The 22,103-nt window shown below is 41.4% G+C and overlaps 1 protein-coding gene across 7 annotated transcripts in view; it reads right to left on the reverse strand.

Moving 5' to 3' along the window:
* Positions 1 to 22,103, reverse strand: part of ATP8A1 (ATPase phospholipid transporting 8A1) — a 354,609-nt gene that overhangs the window by 64,544 nt on the left and 267,962 nt on the right. For all 7 annotated transcript variants that reach the window (XM_068278517.1, XM_068278515.1, XM_068278516.1 and 4 more), the window contains 2 exons: positions 11,845 to 11,909; positions 8,386 to 8,558 (listed from right to left, as the gene is read on the reverse strand). In XM_068278517.1, the coding sequence (XP_068134618.1) occupies positions 8,386 to 8,558; positions 11,845 to 11,909 (238 nt within the window). The remainder of the gene's footprint in view (positions 1 to 8,385; positions 8,559 to 11,844; positions 11,910 to 22,103) is intronic.

Genomic DNA, 22,103 nt, shown 5'->3' on the forward strand with positions numbered 1-22,103 from the left:
TGTATGTGATATTATTTATTTTTCAATGTATTGCATAATAAGCTTGGGACCGCACATTGTTATGGCTGCTTAAACATTTGTCTGACAGTCATCTAACAAACCTGAACATGTTGGAATCTAACATTCAGCAGGGAGTCAGATTGCATTCCGAAACATAATTTATATTGAATTAATCTTTTAATGTAAGCCCTTAAAGGGAACCTGAACAGAGTAAAATAATTTAAAATAAACACATGATGTACCTGCAAATGAATACTTACCTCGCGGTCAATTCCTTCCAGTTCTGACTAGATCTTGTCAGAACTGGAAGCATTAGGCCTCGTTTCCATCTGTGCGCTTCTGACTGCTTTTCAGCAACAGGCATCAGTATGTAACACTGATGTACTGATAAAAGTAGCAGTAGGGTATTGTACCGTGTTGGCCATCAGTACAAGCAAGAAGTTTTAAATCAGAATGATACCATTTATTGGCTAACTACAAATGAATAAGAATAAACAAGCTTTCTGCCTTGCAGCCTTCGTCAGGTTTACATCCTGTTAGTTTGCAAGCTGGTGGTACAGACAGCTTATATACATGCAACATCAAAAGGGAAAACAGATATTTTTTTCAAGCATAAATACGTCATTAAGATGCCTTAATACAAACAGACCATCTAAATGGGGTAAGATAAGGATCCTTGTTTACTCCATTCCTCACAGACCTGGTATTAGGATTGACACTGAGGTATCGTAAATTCTTAGTTCACAAGTTCAGCTAGAGTGGCTGAGACAGTTCATATATCATCAATCTCATACCAATATAGAAAGTTGTTGTCCTTATTCAAACCCTTCTGCACAGCTTTGAACCAATTTATAAATTTTGTTTCTGCTATTAATCGGTCATTTGACGTTTTGAAGCCGCCCTTCAGGGCAGTGACACGATCATCCATGCTGTGTCCGTTAGACCGAAAGTGTGTAGCAACTGGGAGTCCAGATTTGGTACAGAGTACAAGGTAAATTTTCCTGTGGGTCCACCAATCTGGTATATCTGATCATGTGTGCTAAATGCCCCAATGTTATGTACGTGGGAGAAACTGGACAAACTCTGCGCAAACGTATGAATGGACACAGGCACACTATTAATGATACCAAATCTGGACTCCCAGTTGCTACACACTTTCGGTCCAACGGACACAGCATGGATGATCTTCGTGTCACTACCCTGAAGGGCGGCTTCAAAACGTCAAATGACCGATTAATAGCAGAAACAAAATTTATAAATTGGTTCAAAGCTGTGCAAAAGGGTTTGAATAAGGACAACAACTTTCTATATTGGTATGAGATTGATGATATATGAACTATCTCAGCCACTCTAACTGAACTTGTGAACTAAGAATTTACGATACCTCAGGGTCAATCCTAATACCAGGTCTGTGAGCAATGGAGTAAACAAGGATCCTTATCTTACCCCATTTAGATGGTCTGTTTGTATTAAGGCATCTTAATGACGTATTTATGCTTGAAAAAAATATCTGTTTTCCCTTTTGATGTTGCATGTATATAAGCTGTCTGTACCACCAGCTTGCAAACTAACAGGATGTAAACCTGACGAAGGCTGCAAGGCAGAAAGCTTGTTTATTCTTATTCATTTGTAGTTAGCCAACAAATGGTATCATCCTGATTTAAAACTTCTTGCTTGTACTGATAAAAAGCAGACAGAAACGCACTAAGTGGAAACGCCGTAAAGTGAACCTCCAGACTAAAAATCTACTCTGCAGCACTGAAAAGGCTTGGTATTTCTTTAAAGAAAACCTCTAATGAGAAAAAGTTCCCCTGGGGGGTACTCATCTAGGGTGGGGGAAGCCTCCGGATCCTATCCAGTTCAATAGTCACCTTGGAAATCAGTCCAGCCACCTGGATAAAGCAGCACTAGCCGGTGCACTTTTTACTGCAGGTACACCACTCCTGCTGACCAACAATCTTCAATCATGTAGAAAAAGGCACTCCACAGGCTTCAAACTTTCATTTGTTTATTGAGCATGGACACATACATGTTACGGGTCACCTGACCCTTCCTCAAGTGTCTTTTTCCGGATCCTATCCAGGCTTCCCCCGTCTTGTGTGCCATGACGGCGGCAAAACGGAATGGCGGGAATGTAAATATTTACCTTCCTGGCTCCAGCAAAGGCACAGTATCAGTTCTCCTCGCTCGGAGATGGGCGGAAATAGCCGTTCGCTGTGGGGCCGCACTACTGTGCAGGCGCAAGTCTCCTGTGCCTGCGTAGTAGAGAGGACCTGACAGAGATCGGCTATTTTTGCCTATCTCCGCGCTGAGTGCCTCAACAGCACCCCCACTGGAGCCAGGGAAGGTAAATATATTGCCTGTAGCTACAGCGGAGGGGGAAGCCTCATTGGGACCCTGAGGCTTCCCCCTACCGAGGTGAGTACCCCTCAGGTGACTTTTTTTGTTACAGGTTCTCTTTAACAGTTTCACAGCATAAAAAAAACTTTGTTTTTCTTACCAAAGCTTAATTTTTAGCTCCACAGAAGCTAAGCTCCACCCCATCAAAGAAAACTGCCCGGGCATTTTTCCCCTGATGCTGTGCAAAGCATGATGGGCTTTCTGATGATGTTCTCGTTGTCTAGCAACTGGGAAGGGTGATCAGGACGGACACAGGACAGTTGGAACTGTGTCTCAAGCTCCCCGTCACCTCCTTTCAACCAAAAAGATGGCTGCCCTAATGAAATCACAAATATTTGCCTGTTCTTTTAAAACAGGGTAGGTAAGATTATATGACCCATCTATTTTAATTAACATAACTAATGTAACTTAATGACAGTATGTTTGTTTAGGTTGAAGTTCCTCTTTCCATTTGCTGTCATTTATAACTGAAAGGACAACTGATGTGCAGGGTAATGTCCAGGTTTCCCTATGGCTCAGGTGATATAACTGGTGAGTGCTGACCCAGAAGCTGTTACAGGGTCATCACCATTTCTAAAATGGAGGAGGGAGAATTCTATCGATCACAGTGGACAAGCAGGCAGTGGGAGAGGAGAAAGATTGATGAGTAGACTACATGGGAGGTAAATATGATGTGTGTATGTTTATTTTGACTTATTTTTTTCAATTTAGGTTTCCTTTTATGAATGGGGCTTACTTCAAGGGGCATTTGTTCTGCAAACTTTACAAACTCAGAAAAAAACAAAAAACTGGTTTCAGGTTAAGGTGGTGTGAAAAGTGGGTAACATCTCAATGAGTTTACTGCTGTTGTGCTAACTTCAGAGATCTTCCCTCATTTTCTGTCTCTCAGACCTCCACATCTATTGCACAAGCCCTGGAGGTCACAGGGACAGGAAATGACAGACATTGATTAAAACAACTGAATGGAAAAGTTACACTTTCTCATGCTGGGAAAGCAAAGATTTTATTTGTTGCTGTCTGATTTACAAGCAGATTCTCCCAGATGATAACACAGGCAAGCAATAAAAACCCAAAAGGAGTTTTAACACCTTTCCACTATAAACCATTACAAGAATTCCTCTTTGCTGTTGGTTTGTGGAGAATTAAATTGTTTTTCCATTACAGTGGATGGGGCTGTTCCAAGTGTGTTCACTTCTGCCCATAGGTTTTCATTATTCAGGCTAACGCGCTGTATGACAGTGTAGGCAGACAGCTATAAAATTCATATTGCATATGCTTTATAGAGAAGAAACACGGGCACGCTCCCTGCTGTAAATATCAATTACAAAATCAAAACATAAGTCTCCATAAAAGCTACGTACATAAATATATGGAAAATATATACCTTTTTAAAGCAGAGGTATTAAAGGGAAGGTTCAGGGACGCCTTGATAAAAATAAAAATCCATATCCGCTTACCTGGGGCTTCCTCCAGCCCGTAGCAGGCAGGAGGTGCCCTCGCCGCCGCTCCAGAGGCTCCCGGTCGTCTTCGGTGGCCGACCCGACCAGGCCGGCTGCCAGGTCGGGCTCTTCTGCGCTCCAAGGACGGGCTCTTCTGCGTCCCACGCGGGCGCGCTGACGTCATCGGACGTCCGCCGGGCTGTACTGCGCAGGCGCATAACTACTGCGCCTGCGCAGTACAGCCCGGAGGACGTCCGATGACGTCAGCGCGCCCACGTGGGACGCAGAAGAGCCCGACCTGGCAGCCGGCCTGGCCAGGTCGGGTCGGCCACCGAAGACGACCGGGAACCTCTGAAGCGGCGGCGAGGGCACCTCCTGCCTGCCACGGGCTGGAGGAAGCCCCAGGTAAGTGGATATGGATTTTTATTTTTTTCAAGGCGTCCCTGAACCTTCCCTTTAAAGTAGAATTCTGCAATGGCAGTTTAACCACTTCAGCCTACAGTGTTGTTTCGCCTTATGCATCCGTGCAACTTTCACCTCCCATTCATTCGCCAATAAATTTATCACTACTGATCACACTGAAATTATCTATATCTTGTCTTTTCCGCCACCATTTAGGCTTTCTTTAGGTGGTACAGTTTGCTAAGAATTATTTTATTCTAAATCCATTTTAACAGGAAGATTAAGAAAGGAAAAAATTCATTATTTCTCAGTTTTTGGCCATTATAGTTTGAAATTAATACATGCTACTGTAATTAAAACCCATGTATTTTATTTGCCCACTTGTCCCGGTTATTACACCGTTTAAATTATGTCCCTATCACAAAGTATGGCGCCAATATCTTATTTTGGAAATAAAGGTGCATTTTTTCAATTTGCGTCCATCACTATTTACAAGCTTATAATTTAAAAAATTCTAGTAATATACTCTCTTGACATGCATATTAAAAAAGTTCAGACCCTTCGGTAACCATTTATGATTTTTTTTCTCTAAATTGTAATTATTTTTATTTATTTTTGTTATAAAAAAATTTATTTGGGTAATTTTTGGTGTGGGAGGTAAACAGTTAATTTTAAATGTAATAATATAGGTTTATTTAATAAAAAATGTATGTGAATGTAGTTTTACTATTTTTTTTTGTCCTGGAAGCGAACGCCATCGCTTCCAGGAAGCATAAGGAGGACGGGAAATTTTTTTTGCGCAGAAAGACCGTGGCCTCTGATAAGTCGCCGTCGGTTTTTCTGCCGGGGACTAAGATCAATGAATGGGAACGGAAGGCGGCGGGAGTGCCTGTGCAGTGGCAGCAGGATATATCCATCCAGATAGACCTAAGTGGTTAATAATAATAATAATAAAAATTCATCCATTTTTTTTTCTTTTTCACTTCTCTTTCCTTTCTCATTTCTCAAACTCCGTGTACTGCTTGTACTATAACCAACGTAAATAACTGTGCTTCATTGAAGCCCTCTTATGTTGGGTTCGTTTTGCATCATCGTTTGATAATTTGTCACTATATTCATTCAGTGAAAAAGAGAAATATTGTTTTTATATAAATACAAATATTTTGTAATTCAGCTCCACAAATAAAGTGTCAATATCAAAAATTAATATATACGCTTCATTCATTCAATCTCTCATAACCCATACACTCCCATTTTTTCCCACACATCCTACTCTTCCATCAACAGTCCATCTTCCACATCTTCACCCTATCTGTATCCTACGTCCTCCAAGCTTCCATCAACCATTCCTACTACACCATCTCCCTCTTCATTCAATATTGTCACTCCCCTATCCATTTTTACCCACCCTCATATATGTCCAAAAACTGCCACCAAGGGATTTATATCTCCATCTGGAGTCATATTTTTTAATAAAATGTTCAATTTCTAACCAAAAATGGTATATTATTGGGCAATGCCATAACATATGTAATAAGTTCCCACCCTCGGCCCCACATTTCCAACATTGGTTATTGTCTCTTAACTTCATCCAAATTCCATTTTTTTCTTAACCATTTAAGCCTTTTGGACATATCTGCTATGTCCAAAGAGCTGCTGCGGCTCTGCTGCGCACTCCCACGGGCGAACGCGTGTGTGTCCCCGCGCTCCCGCTTGTTAGCCCGAAGATCAATGAATAAGAACACAATTCCCATTCATTGATCCAAGCTCCAGTTATAAAGACCGATGGCTTCTATCAGAAGCCGCAATCTTTCTAAAGAAAAAAAAAAAAGTTTCATGACCTCCATTCTCTTCCTGTAAGCATGATTGCTAATTTACAGGAAGAAAAAAAAAATGACTGAGGCCATCTTGTGACCACTAGTAAAACTACATCTACATATATATTTATTTTTAATAAACACACAAGATTACATTTAAATTAATTGTTCACCTCTGACACTCCCAAAAATACGTATATAAAGTCTGTATCTATCTATATCTATATATATCTATATCTATCTATCTATCTATCTATCTATCTATCTATCTATCTATCTATCTATCTATCTATCTATCTATCTATCTATCTATCTATCTATCTATCTATCTATCTATATATATATATATTTACAATAAAAAATAAATAAAACAAATAGTTACATGAGGGTCTGAATTTTTTAATATGCATGTCAAGAAGGTATATTACTATTATTTTTTGAATTATAAGTTTGTAAATAGTGATGGACGCAAAACTGAAAAAATGCACCTTTATTTCCAAATAAAATTTTGGCGCCAGACATTGTGATAGGGACATATTTTAAATGGTGCAATAGCCGGGACAAATGGGCAAATAAAATATGTGGGTTTTAATTATAATAGCATGTGTTGTTTTAAAGCTAGAATGGCCGAAACCTGCACATACACTGAGAAGTGCATTTCTTGTTTAGACACCTGCAATTTGGCAGTGTTTTTTTCCCAGCAATATTTGCAAAAGTTGCCAAGAAGACATCTTGTGCTGCTTCCTGTTTCTAGCGGTGAAGGGAAAAGCTATAGCATGGTTCAGCACAGAGGACCTTATAGCTCATACACAGCCACACACTGTGCTGTACACTAAATATCGTAACGGCAGCAAATAGATTACAGCAAATAGAATTCAAATTACTGAGCTCAACAGCTTTATTTCTCTAGTCCAATCAGATATTTTTGCACACTGAATTCTATTGGCTGGAAAAATTGCAAAGTCACAGTTGCAAATACACACACAAAACTTAAACCGCATAGAACTCTAATAAGAATACAGGGAAAAAAAGTAGCTACAAAATGCAACTGCATCGCAAACGAATTGCTCTGTAAGTGGAAAAGCAGCCTTCATCATGATTGGATAAGCAGCTCTGTCATGTATTCTGCTGTTCTCATGCTTTCTATAAGATGTCTCTGAACATCAAAGCAGACCGCATGGCTCATCAGAAGAGGGTGTGAGGACGGGATTGGCAGAGAGGCAGGGCAGAGCTGCAGATCCAACCAGGCAACCAGCCTGAAGAGAGCAGCTGACCAAGGGTTTCGCACTGACATATGACGCATGCACCACCCACTTTTAACTATATCCAGAGTCAGTGTCACGATAGGACAAAAAAAAAAATATGCTTACTACAACGGAAGTTTTATTATATCTGTGTTTACGATGAATGCAGACATCGTTCTCCACGCTATTGCTTGCTCGTGTCTCTGGCTTGTACTGATGACGCGTCATCAGTACAAGCTGGACACAAGAGCGAGAAGTAGCGTGGAGACCGATGTCTGCATTCACAGCTGGTGCTTGGAAGGTAAGCTGACGCTATACATTACAGCACAGGGGGGGGTGGCAGGAGAGACGAGGAGGGAGGGAGGAGGCGGCTAGCGGGGGGGGGGGGGGGAGCGCAGAGGTCTGGCATCGCCGCGGGAGCATTGATTAGGTAAGTTGCGGCTATGCACTGCAGCACGGGGGACTAGGAGACACAAGGGGGCGGGAGAGAAGACATGCTGGGGAGACGAGGAAGGACAGAAGGGGACACGAAGTAGAAAAGGGGATGTATGGGTGACAAAAGGACAAATGGGGAGACCCACTGGACATATGGGGGGGGGCATATTGGACACATGAGGGGAGACACACTGGGCACACGGGGAAACACACTGGACACACGGGGAGACACACTGGACATATGGGGGAGACACACTGGACATATGGGGGAGACACACTGGACATATGGGGCAGACATACGTTACACGTACACATCAGGACACATGGGGATACACGAGGACACCATTTGGGCTAGAACATGTACAAGACGCTCCCGGAACATGGACGCACCAGGTTTAGTATGTATATTTTTTCCCCCTGGTTCTTGCCCTCTAAAGGTAGGTGCGTCATATTCGAGCGTCTTATACGGCGAAAAATACAGTAGTTTACTATAACCATGTTTATTATAATGGGATTATACTGTATTGAGAAGAGAAAAGCAACAGTGCTTTTAGTAAAAGCCTCACTTTCAGTATATAGCAGTGGATTCACTACAGGAAGAGGTTTGCCTTTCAGGAGGACAATGTGAATGGAAATAGAAACACATACCTGCAACAAATGACGGCTTTACACGAAAGGGCCAGATCCAAGAAGTACTGTCTTACTCCAAATGTCAAGGCATATTTTAGAGTCTTGCCATCAATAATTAAAGCAAAGTCATTCTCCTTTCGGAGGGAGTCACCGAGAGTGCTGCAGTGATGGCTCAAAAGTTCACGGGTGGCCTGTGGGGTGGTAGATGAAAACATCAAATTAATTTGAAGATTTCTATGGTAAATTAGCATTGGTGAACTATAAGCAAAATGGATGGCGTTCGGAAGGGCTTCATTTCATGTAACAAAGTTGCCTGGGTCAAAAAGAGATTAATTTCTGAGCTAAGATGTTAATGCATGAAAAGCAAAAATCACAGACTTGTGAGGTAAACTGACTCGGGAGGTAAATACCTTGTTAACCACTTCCCTACCCTAGTCATTTTTACAGTTCAGCTCAGCTCTGATAACTGGCAATATCTATATCAATTTGCAAAAGTATTCGGCAGTATTGTAGCAGTTTGATGTACACTGTATTCAGTACCATATAAATAAACAGCACTGTCGATTCCTCAGATGTCCTTACCATAAAGGTCAATTTTCTTTGAGGGGGGGGGGGGGGGGGGGTAGGAGTCCAATTAACTTGCTGCAATATCCTTTTGTGGTGGGAGGAAATTCCAGCAACCAATGGGGGAACTCCATGCACATGAAGTCCAGGTGGCACCAGTTGCACAGTTTCTATTTCCCTAATTGTAGTGCTGTGACTGAATGAAGCCAGTAATCATATACCAACTGGTTTGGCATAGCTACAGTGGTTCCCCGTGAAGGACCAATACAAAGTGGTGTACATGTGGGAGGTGGAACAAAATTCATACACAATTCTAAACATTTTTTTTTCACAAATAAATAACTGCAAAGTGGGGTGTGCGTAATTATTCAGCCCTCTTTTGGTCTGAGTGCAGTCAGTAGCCCATAGACATTGCTTGATGAGTGCTAAATAGAGCGCACCTGTGTGTAATCTAATGTCAGTACAAATACAGCTGCTCTGTAACGGCCTCAGAGGTTGTCTGAGAGAATATTGGGAGCCACAACACCATGAAGTCCAAAGAAAACACTAGACAGGTCAGGGATCAAGTTATTGAGAAATTTAAAGCAGGCTTAGGCTACAAAAAGATTTCCAAAGCCTTGAATATCCCACGGAGCACTGTTCAAGCGATCATTCAGAAATGGAAGGAGTATGGCACAACTGTACACCTACCAAGACAAGGCCGTCCACCTAAACTCACAGGCCGAAGAAGGAGAGCGCTGATCAGAAATGCAGCCAAGAGGCCCATGGTGACTCTGGACGAGCTGCAGAGATCTACAGCTCAGGTGGGGGAATCTGTCCATAGGACAACTATGCACAAAGTTGGCTCTTATGGAAGTGTGGCAAGAAGAAAGCCATTGTTAACAGAAAAGCAAAAGAAGTCCCATTTGCAGTTTGCCACAAGCCAAACATGTGGAAGAAGGTGCTCTGGTCGGATGAGACCAAAATGGAACTTTTTGGCCAAAATGCAAAACGCTATGTGTGGTGGAAAACTAACACTACACATCACTCTGAACACACCATCCCCACTGTCAAATATGGTGGTGGCAGCATCATGCTCTGGGAGGTGCTTCTCTTCAGCAGGGACAGGGAAAGCAGGGCAATCTTGGAAGAAAACCTCTTGGAGACTGCAAAAGACTTGACTGGGGCGGAGGTTCACCTTCCAGCAGGACAACGACCCTAAACATAAAGCCAGGGCAACAATGGAATGGTTTAAAACAAAACCTATCCGTGTGTTAAAATGGCGCAGTCAAGGTCCAGATTAAATCCAATCGAGAATCTGTAGCAAAATCTGAAAACTGCTGTTCACAAACGCTGTCCATCTAATCTGACTGAGCTGGAGCTGTTTTGCAAAGAAGAATGGGCAAGGATTTCAGTCTCTAGATGTGCAAAGCTGGTAGAGACATACCCTAAAAGACTGGCAGCTGTAATTGCAGCAAAAGGCGGTTCTAAAAAGTATTGACTCAGGGGGTTAAATAATTACGCACACACCACTTTGCAGATTTTTTTTTTTAAATGTTTGGAATCATGTATGATTTTCGTTCCACTTCTCATGTGTACACCACTTTGTATTGGTCTTTCACGTGGAATTCCAATAAATTGATTTATGTTTGTGGCAGTAATGTGACAAAATGTGGAAAACTTCAAGGGGGCCGAATACTTTTGCAAACCACAGCATATATTGCTTTTTTCAGGACAAATTAGGCTTTTTGTGGCTGATATTTGTTTTTAATAATTACCTTATTTTCTATGCAATTTTAAAAGGAATATAAGGAAAAAGGTGAAAAAATACACAATTTATCCACTTTCATACATTATAGCTTTAATGTAAACATTTCTATTGTACATTAAACACACATTTTATTTGTCCATCTCCCATGTTTATTTAAACAGTTGATTTGTTTTAATAATGTATTAGATGTAACAATTAAGTCATGTATACAATCTGCTACTGTCTGCTCCTGGTGTGTGTATTTTACACTTTTTCTGCCATTGAATTCTCTGGGAGGAGGAGAGGGGTTTGCTGTAATTCCTTTACTTCTTTACAACATTTTGTAGGTAGGAGAGTGCAGACACTTCTTTTCACTTCATAGGGGTAGGAAGTGGTTAATGTCAATTCACAAAGAATTTTGCATGCAGTGAATCAAATGAGATGTGTTACAGAAGGGAGAAAACAGAGCAGAGAAAAGGTGAAAACCTTTTTGAATTAGTGAATTGACATTTCACAAAATATCTGGTAAAAGCTGCTGTTTTCTGCTTTACCATATGCCAGTGATCTGCAAACTTAGCTCTACAGCTGTTAAGGAACTATAAGTCCCATAAAGCACTTACTTGCCTTTATGAATCATGACTCTGGCTGTTAGACTCCTGCAGTGCATTGTGGGACCTGTAGTTCTTTAACAGCTGGAGAGTCAAGTTTGCAGATCACTGCCATATGCGATAACAATTAATTGAAGCCAATGTGTAGCTGCACTGGACATTTACTCTATCTGCCTGTAAAAACTCAAGGTAAATAGAGACTATTAATGCACTAACGACAAGAAACACATGTGTAAGAAATGATCCTAATAATCCGATCACTTTTACACACAACGCTATCAAGCCTGATGCATGATATCGAATATGTTGCAAGACTGAAAAAGGAGGAAGGTGGTGAAGGGATATTTCAGCGTTATCCATTGGAGATAAAAATATAAACTGGAACAGAGGCAGAACTCCTAATTTGCTGTATAAACTACCCAAGGTTACTACAGATCAGGCCTGAAAGGCTAGGCCAGCACAATAAGTTTTCATCTCATTTCACTTCAACCAGCCAAGCAAACCGCAGAGTATAAAAAAAACCTGCCCTTCACACAAAAGACACGAGCTTGGCTCCACATGACAAGACATACTTACATCAAGGGAGCCTTCATTTACTACAATCAGGCCCATATTTTTGGTCAGCAGTCTGCATGAATGCCCTATGGAAGGAAAGCAGAACAGTTCAGAATTTTTATTAAAACCAAGATTTCGTTTTGTGCTCGGTTATAGGAGACCTATTAAAAAAGGACTACCTGATAAATTACAGACCTCACATGAAGGAATGCCATTGCATTGTAACTGTACCTTCCCTCTGTTATTGTATGGCATGATTTGCTTTAGTCAAGCATACTTTTCACATTTATAATGATCACATTTTCTACTTCATAGCTTCTCTTCAAACCTATCCTAACAATTTGCTGAAGTTTTATACAAGGCTTTAGACTAGTGTTGCCAACACATCCCTTTAATTGCGGACATATATGAATTATACGGTTCTTGTGGCTGGGTAGGTGTTAATGTACGAGACAGAAAGGGCTCTGGAAATTTTGGCGCACCATAGGCCGTAATGTGAATTATGGCTATAGTGGCGCTCAGACAGTAATTTGGGAGTCCAATGTACTATAAATACAGCAGAATTTGGCCGCCAGCAACAGCCCCATACCCATGGAGGCCTGGATTGTGAATAGCAATTAACCATTCTGGGACTTTTGCAGAAGCAGGGTGAACCGTTTTTCGACTTTGCCCAGTGCCCAAATTTCCCAGGGCCTTAAAGGGAACCTTAACTCATTTTGTATTTAGAGTTAAGGTTCCCTTAAATGTACCTGTGGGGGGAACAAAACAAACAAAAAAAAGTGTTCATGGCAGATACTCGCTTTAGAAGAGGGAAGCCTCTTGATAATCCAGGGGCTTCCCGTATCTCCCTCCAGCTGACTGGTCCAATGCTGGGACCCTCGGAGCCTCAGAACCTGCGTAATTTGGATGTGTCATTATTTAAAGGGATGATTTGCAATCCAGTTTTAAACTGGAGAAGACAACAGGAACGGCAGCATCACTAAATAGTCATGTGACATACTTCCTTGCATGCCATTATCAGCCTCAGTACTGTACAGGTGTTATGGGCAGCCTTTACAAGCAGCGCTTTTGGGACACACCGTATTTTTCGGACTATAAGACGCTCCAGACCATAAGACGTCAAAACTATAAAAGCACTGGAGGGCGCTGCCTAGACTCTATAACAGATTATTTTCGTGGTATTTTCCACAGAATCGTCTGCCTCCTGCTGCAACTATCCAGGACAGGGTTACCCCCTTGAGATAGACTATAAGACGTACCTAGGTTTAGAGGACAAAAAAAATCAGGGGAAAAAAATACTAAACCTAGGTGCATCCATGGTCCAGGAGTGTTTTATAGACCTTTTCCCCTCAGATGTCTCTGTCTAAATGACACAGTCCAGCTACACTAACCCCTGCCCCCCACCAACTATACTACATTACACTTCACTCCTGATACCTCCCCCCCACAGCTACACTGCACTACACATACCCCTGCTTCCCCCTCCTCCCCCAAGCTACACAAACTAACCACTACAATGACATTTCAGATCTCATTTCAGATCTCAACTGCCTGGGTGACAGCTTCTTCAAAAAGTAGCCAGGTCAGGTGTGGGTGTCCAGGCTATAAATGAAACTGATGATGTCCGCAATGGGGAGGCAGCAGCAGTGCTATCCCAGGTGTTTTTACTGAGTGGCATAACAGCAGCCGCTGTGATGAATGGAAATACCGGTACTCGTCTTTGCTGGTATCCTGTCCCTTACTTAGCCCTGTATCAGCACGATCCTCAGTGCTCCCAACCGGCATAGCAGCAGCTGCTGTGATGAATGGAAATACCGATACTCTTGGCAGGTATCGTATCCGGTCCTTCCTTAGCCCATTATCAGCGCAATCATTGCTCTCAAACAGCATAGCAGCAGCCGCTGTAATGAAGGGACAGAAGCACAGCCAGGAAGCGGCTGCTGTTATGCCAGTCAGTAAAAACACCTGAGATAGCACTGCTGCTGCCTCCCCGCTGTGGACGTCATCAGTTTCATTTAAGGCACAAAGCATACAAGCGCCCGGATCAGTAAAACTGCCTCATTCGGACTATAAGACGCACCTACTTTTTCTCCCCTGTTTTGGGGGAGAAAAAGTGCGTCTTATCGTCCAAAAAATACGGTAAATGTCTAATCACAAATCTTACATTATTATTTTTTATTTAGAAAGGGGTATGCTATTTCTTGTCACTGTACAGAGTACAATGTATGTAACAAAAGGAGACAATGCATTAATGATACATATATGTATGCAATGGGTACATCAGGGAGTGCAGTTATTTTAATACATGTATAAATAATGCAAAGTACAATAACTTCCAGTGATGCTAATATGCAGTAGGTACAGGCATTCTGCTAACTGGAGCATAGTATTAACTTGACCAAGTTACATAGTTAAGTTGGAAAAAAGCATACGCCCATCAAGTTTAACCAGAAAATTTACAAAAAAAAAAAAAAAAAAAAAACTTCTCATTGGGTATTGTCATGATCCTAATGATGCAGAGTTTATGCTGAATGAGGGCTATGGCCCACTAAAGTGATTTTAGCAGGGTTTTTGGATTGCTAACGACAGTGATCTGCAAACTTGGCTCTCCAGCTGCTAAGGAACTACAAGTCCCACAATGCAATAAAATTTGCAATAAACAGCAATAAAAATTGTAAAAAAGAAATTAGGCTGGCAAAGATCGAAGCTGAAAATCAAATCGCTAGGGATATCAAATCTAACCCAAAAAAGTTTTACAAGTACATCAACTCTAAAAAAAGAAAGGTTGACTGTATAGGACTCCTAAAGGATGAGGGTGGGAACTCAATGGTGGATGACCAAGGTAAGGCAGAGTTATTAAATGCTTTCTTTGCTTCTGTCTTTACAAAGGAAACAGCACTGTTGCAAATTACAGAGGCGGAAGAGTCTCAATCTTCTAACTGTAATATTAAATACTTAACGCAGGAAGAAGTAAAGGCAAGACTAAATAAATTAAAAATAGACAAGGCACCTGGCCCGGATGGCATGCATCCTCGGGTCCTAAGGGAATTAAGTTCAGTTATAGATAAACCCCTTTATCTTATCTTTTGTGACTCTCTTGCAACTGGCAGAGTCCCAGTGGATTGGCGTACAGCCCACGTTTTCCCATTATTTAAGAAGGGCAAAAAATCAGATCCAGGAAATTATAGACCTGTAAGCTTAACATCAGTTGTATGCAAACTATTTGAGGGGTTACTAAGAGATACTATACATGACTTCATAGTAGAAAATAATCTTATTTCTCAGCATCAACATGGGTTTACTAAAGACAGGTCCTGTTTGACTAACATGCTCAGCTTTTATGAGGTAGTGAATGCTAATATGGATATTGGGAATGCTGTAGATGTGATATACTTAGACTTTGCTAAGGCATTCGACACTGTTCCCCACAAAAGTCTGGTGCAAAAGATGAGGATGCAAGGACTGGGGAAGAGTCTGTGTGCTTGGATAGGGAACTGGCTAATGGACAGAAAACAAAGAGTTGTGGTCAATGGATCATACTCAAAATGGGAGACTGTTAGCAGTGGGGTCCCACAGGGGTCTGTACTGGGTCCAGTGCTCTTCAATTTATTTATTAATGACCTAGTGGATACAGTAGTGAGCAATGTTGCTATTTTTGCAGATGATACAAAATTGTGCAGAATCATCAACTCTAAGGAAGATAGTGTTATATTGCAACAGGATCTGGATAGGATGGCTATATGGGCACATACATGGCAGATGAAATTCAATGTTGACAAATGTAAAGTCATGCATTTTGGTCGTACCAATGGTCTAACACCATACAAAATAAATGGGATACAGTTGGGGACATCAAACTTGGAGAAGGACTTAGGAGTACTCATCGACAACAAGTTAAATAATCGTACTCAATGCCAAGCCGCTGCAGCTAAAGCTAACAAAATTTTGGGATGCATTAAAAGGGAAATAAAAACTCGAGATGCTAGCATAATATTGCCCCTGTTTAACTCTCTAGTAAGGCCACATCTGGAATATGGAATTCAGTTCTGGGCACCACATTACAAAAAAGATATTGCAGTTTTAGAGCAGGTGCAGAGACGAGCAACAAAATTGATACGTGGGATGGAAGGTCTCACTTACCAAGAAAGGTTAGATAAACTGGGTTTATTTAGTCTAGAGAAAAGACGCCTTAGAGGAGATCTAATTAACATGTATAAATACATCAGAGGGCAATATAATAGCTTGGCGGATGAGCTTTTTGTCCCTAGGCCTTCTCAAAGGACTAGAGGACATGATCTGCGCATGGAGGAAAAACGTTTTAGCCATTTATTTAGGAAAGGGTTCTTTACAGTAAGAGTGATTAAGATGTGGAATGCATTGCCACAGGAAGTCGTTATGGCAAACTCTATACCTGCATTTAAAGGGGGCTTAGATGCTTTCCTTGCGTTGAATGACATCCATGGCTACAATTACTAGGTAATGCCAATGATGTTAATCCAGGGATTTTATGATCAACAGGGATATGTGAGGGAGCAGGCTGGAGTTGTACTTTGTACTGGTTGAACTCGATGGACGTATGTCTTTTTTCAACCAAAGTAACTATGTAACTATGTAACAATGCATTGCGGGAGTCTGACAGCCACAGTCATGATTCATAAAGGCAAGTGCATTTTGGGACTTGTAGTTCCTTCACAGCTGGAAAGCCAAGTATGCAAACCACTGGCCAATGATCATTGGTGATCCCAAAAAGCACTATGCTAATGAAAGTCAATACAGGAGAACTCAAAGGAGCAATTGCAAAATTGTAAAAGTGGGACCTGCAGCATTTTTGAAGCAATTGCGCTACAAAACAAAAAGATAGGGACACTGCAAAATCACTTTGAAATCGCTGAATAAAGAGGATTTTGCAGTTATTTTACTACCTGAACCACCCCAAAAAATTGCAATGGCTAGAAATAAAATTGCTACAAAAACTGGAAATGGCTTTCAAAATGGCTGTACAGAATGAGAGCAAAAACACTGTGTGACTGCAGTCTGTAGTGGGGCGCCTGGACTTGGGCAAATATGCTCGGCTTGAAAACAGACCAATCAAATCCCACCTTGCCTTCATTCTATTGGTTCATTTTCAAGCTGCATAAATGGAAGTATAATGTCATAAGAAAAAGCTATAGTAGTAGTGCATTTATCTCAAGAATACTGCGCTTGTGCAGTATGTTTACACCTCATTGTAGCTATGCAGCCACAGTACTTCTCACACATGTATCCACTAATCAGGCCCGTTTCCATTAGTGCGGTGCGAATCACCGGGATTCCACCGCTGACGAAATCGCATGCGGATGCGATTCCGCGTGCGTTTTTTGCCGCGATTTCGCATGCGATTTCGCATAGGCAGGGTATATGCAAATTTAACCATATCACTGCCTGGTTCAATTTGCATTCGTTTTCGTGCGAATTCGCACGCGAAATCGCGGCAAAAAACGCATGTGCGTTTTCCCTATTAAATACATAGCCTGCGAATCGCCTGCATTCCTCACGCAGGCGAATTCTGCAGGCCCTACCGTGCAGAAAAATCCTGCACAGAAAAACGCACCAAAAAACTGACAAGTGGAAACAGTCTCATCCACTTGTATTGGTTATGCGAATCCGCATGCAGACAACGCATGCGGATTCGCTCTAGTGGAAACGGGCCCTTGTCCTAAACGTATCTTAAGATGTATGATCCAGATGTCCCACTGCCCAGCATTGTGTATAGCAGACATAACTAGACCTTTCAGTAGTACCGTAGGTGATGACCTCTCCATTATATAACAGAGATATTCCATAAGATCAGAGATTCCAATTCAAAACTGTAAATCCCCTGTAAAGGGATAGGTCTGTTTTAAATAAATCGGGGAGCCCAACTCACCCATGTTAATTACCTGCTAAGCCAAACTGTAAGTGCAGCAATGCCATTTAGAAACGGAAAATCAAGTTCGTATCATAACTTTTAGAGCGTTATTTCATCACATAAACTATAAGTTAATAGGCACTTTAAAATACACCATACTCATGCTTGCAGTATAACAAACAGACGTCATAAAAACTGCAGTATATTTTAGGCTATAAAGTGTTTATGCTCTTACTCACAGAGCTGTAAAATGAAAAGGGTAGTAATCTGAGATTTCTAAGACTAATTTCACATTTTTTAAAACACTTAAATTGGGGGGAAAATATCTTATAGTCACTGGAGAGGACAGCAGCCTTAAAGCACACGGAAAGTCACAAGGAAAACTGCTCCCAATATAGCAAAGTTTGAAGTCCTGCTTTCTAAAAATGAAAAACAGAGGCAGTGCTTCACACTTCTTATGGTAAGATGCCCAAGTGGCTGTGTGGGTGATTAGAAAAGTAAGGTAGATGGTGCAACAGCAACAGTGTCACAAATAATAAAGACTCCAGGTTATAAGAACCCAGGTTTCAAGGCCTCAGTGGATCTCTTCATCAAGACTACACAAAATGCAGAAAAACATCAAATACCTTCAGTAGTAATATATTAGTTCTTATTAATGTGTTATGGATTAATAACTCAAAGAATGATAAACTGCATTTGTATTCTTCTTAACGAGAGCCTATTGTGCAGATATTTTTGAATACGGTTCCAAGGCACACCTATACTAAGGCTCCCTAATACAGAGGACTACGGAGAGGTAACTCTTGCCATCTATACTGGGTGGCTACCTCTAGCTACCTATGGTATACAGAGGGGAAAAACCCTGGCTACCTATACCGGAGTATTCTCAGTAGTGGCGTTGCAATGTTTGGCATTGGTTCTAGCAGCGCCGGCGAATTATGTGTATATCATGGGACAGGAAACTGAATATATATCTCCTATACCCAGGATTATTATGATTTTGCACATCTTAAAATGGATCCGAGGTGAACTTTTACTCATTGCATAATTGTGTTCCTTTCCTATTGTTTATAGGCCATTCCTCAAGCCAAATCCTTTTTTGTTTTTGTTTTAATACTCTAATTCCCTATAAACTAAATAAACCACGCCCACAGGTTTTCAGAAAGCCTTGGCAGTAGCAAGGGCTCATGGGAGCTCAGTCTGGGCAGGAAGAGGAGGAGGTGTTACTAGCCATTGATTTCAGAGGCAGAGGGGAGGAGGGAGGAGGGGGATTAGGTTTTTTTCACAGGCTGAGTGTTCAAGATACAGATAAGCCTGCCTCTGTGTAATGTTTACAAACATGGCTGCTGTCATTCTATCACAGGAAGAAATAATCATTTTCTATTCAAGCTGTTTGCAGCTAGATTTTCTGTGTAAACTATCTAAACTTTAGATAAGATATATAGACAAGTTACTTGTTATAGTTAGTTTTTCATCTCAGATCCGCTTTAACATAGGGTGTACTGCTGTGTTTCTGACAGCCAAGATACTGCTTTTTGCAGTCGCAGGTTAAGTAGGAAACTGAAGAATACTAGTACTCTGGTCAAGAGTTGAGCTCCCTCTGGTGGATGGAAGATCTAAAGCAGGTTCATTTTTGCAATTTTTGTCTGTCTACATCTGCAGAAATGGTGAATACTTTGTTTTCTTCACTGCAGGGCCTCAGTGTAGCAGAGATATAGCAAGGGTATTTTAAACCAACGTCCTTTAAAACCTTATCTGTGTTACACACTAGCTGCACTAAATAGGACATTGTCTCACAACGGCATAAAGGAATAATTTCAATGGATTCATGTTATCTACAATGGGGAACAAACACCTTGTTTTTTGGAACTGTAATGGAAGCTATCTCTGTATTAAAGGTGAATTCCCGAATGTGTTAAATAAAAGTATATGTATGGTTATTTTAGTTAATGTAATTTTTCCGGCATACATTTTCCATTGCTTATCTCCTAATGTGGAAAACTGATTGTTAGGCTTATGTGAGTAATGACTAAAGAGCGTACCCATAGCAAATAAAATTGCCCCTAGGAGGAACTTACCTCAGGAAGATCCAGAGGCTTCCCCTTCCTCCTCGGCAGAGGGGATCTAGCGCTGGGACCCTCCAAGATCAGCTTGTCGTGAGCCTCGCACAGGCACACTATAGCAGCTCTCCGCTCGGGCTCCAGCATGAAATAGCCGCGTCCAATCAGGTCCGCTCTATGCGCAGGCATGAGCAGTTTACGCAATAGCGCAGACCCAACTGGGCGCGGTCATTTCAACTGAAGCCCGAGAAGAGAGCCGCTAGTGTGTCTGCTCAAGGCAGGCAATGTAAATGTTGCGGCTCTGTGCTCAGGGCTGCCCCGGTGTAGATCTGACTAGTGGAGGGAGACAGTGAAACCCTCCTTGGATCCAGAGGCTTCCCCCTCCTGAGGCAAGTACCCCTCAGCGAGTGCTGTGAAAAAAGCACAGGAGATTTGGGCGCAGCCGGTGCCACCATAGGCCGTAATAGAAATTACGGCTATAGCAGTGCTCAGTGAGTAAGTTGGGTGCCGTCCAAAGACGGAACACAAATTGCTACAAAAACACTGTCACCAGCGATAGCTGGAAGCTAAATTATGTCTTTCCCTCACTATACATGGCCGCCTGGATAGGGAATAGTAATTAACACCACCGTGACTTGTGCAGGTGCAGGGAAAGCCATTTATCGGCTTTACCCTGCACCCAAATCTTCTGGTGGTGGATTTATAGGCATGCCACCTCAGGGGCTCTTTTTTCCTCTACAGGTCTACTGTAAAGCAAATCTGAAGTGATATGTGACATGACGAGATAAACATAGGCATATGCAGTACTAGCTCTACTAAGAAACCGTCTGAAGTCCCTTTTCTGTTTTCAAGAACAACAAGAGTTAAAGAGCTGGAGTGGTTATCTATGTAAATGAGCATTTTGAACACCCTGCTGAATTCAGTCTGGCTTACTGAAGAGTAAATAGAGGCTGAAAAAGTGAAAGAAGGATTCTCATTAGCTCATTTAGTGCTGGAAAGTTGAAAGGGTCATTCAGAAAGACCGAACTTGCAGGGCTGCTGTTCAGTTTAAGCGCTTCATTCTCAACTTAAAAATGTGAGCCTCAGTTCCATGTTTAACTTACCTTTAGTAAAAACATACAATTAATCATTTTAGTTTATTTTCACTTCAGGTTTGCTTTAAAATGAACCTCAGTAAGGTGTTTTACACCAACTGTGTTTTCAACCACAACTAGTTCCTTCACAGAAGAACAAAGCTCTCCTATTGTCTTCAGCAATAAGTAACGCCTATCTGCCTTTACTTATTGCAGAGCATAATTTTTTTTTTAAAGTATACACTAATGTCATTCCTGTACAATGTCAAATCCAATGACGTCACAGACTTCTCCCTGGCATTCAGTTTCTGCTGGATTTCTGTGCAAAACTTGGTTCAATTAATTTTGCTGAAATTTTTGCCTGTAACTTACCAAAATGTGTCATGCGAGGTTCTAGTAAACATTTTGAGTATAATAAAAGTTTCATACACAGTCAGGCCAAAACATAAATGGAATTTAATCTTCCCTTTCCGCCAGGCCACAATTTCCCCACTACAACTTTTTGGCAGAAACCGTGCAGATTTTCACATGCATTTTTTCACATTAAAGGGGAACTTCAGCCTAAACAAACATACTGTCATCAACTTACATTAGTTATATTAGAATAGATAGGTAATATAATCTCTTACCCACCCGGTTTTAAAAGAACAGGCAAATGTTTGTGATTCATGGGGGCTGCCATCTTTGTCATGGGGGCAGCCATCTTTTTGGTTGAAAGGAGGTGACAGGGAGCATGAGACACAGTTCCAACTGTCCTGTGTCCTGATTACCCCTCCCAGCTGCACACGCTAGGCTTCAAATGTCAAATTCAAAATGTAAAAAAAAAAAAATTGCACCAAAACAGCAGAACGAGAACATCAGAAATCCCATCATGCTTTGCACAGCATCAGGGGAAAAAAGCCCGGGCAAATTTCTTCCGTGCAGCTAAAAATAAGGCATGTGCAAGAGAAACAAGAGAAAAGAGAAGCAAGAGAAAAGTTCTGATGCTGTGAAACTGTTAAAGAAACACCAAGCCTTTTCAGTGCTGCTGAGTCAATTTTTAGTCCGGAGGTTCACTTTAAAATTTATTTTCGTGTGCGAATTTTCACATGCAGGTTTTCAGAGCACACAAAACTGGATCTGAATGTGGATTTTAATGCAAAAACATGCTAACAAAACTGAACCCTACCTTGGAACTGCTGGATGAGCCCGACTCCTTCATGCTGTTTCAGCTATTCTTTCCTGGACGAGTCGGGCTCACCCATACCAAGCACCAATTTT

Source organism: Hyperolius riggenbachi, chromosome 1, assembly GCF_040937935.1.
Source record: "Hyperolius riggenbachi isolate aHypRig1 chromosome 1, aHypRig1.pri, whole genome shotgun sequence".
Classification (NCBI taxonomy): Eukaryota; Metazoa; Chordata; class Amphibia; order Anura; family Hyperoliidae; genus Hyperolius; species Hyperolius riggenbachi.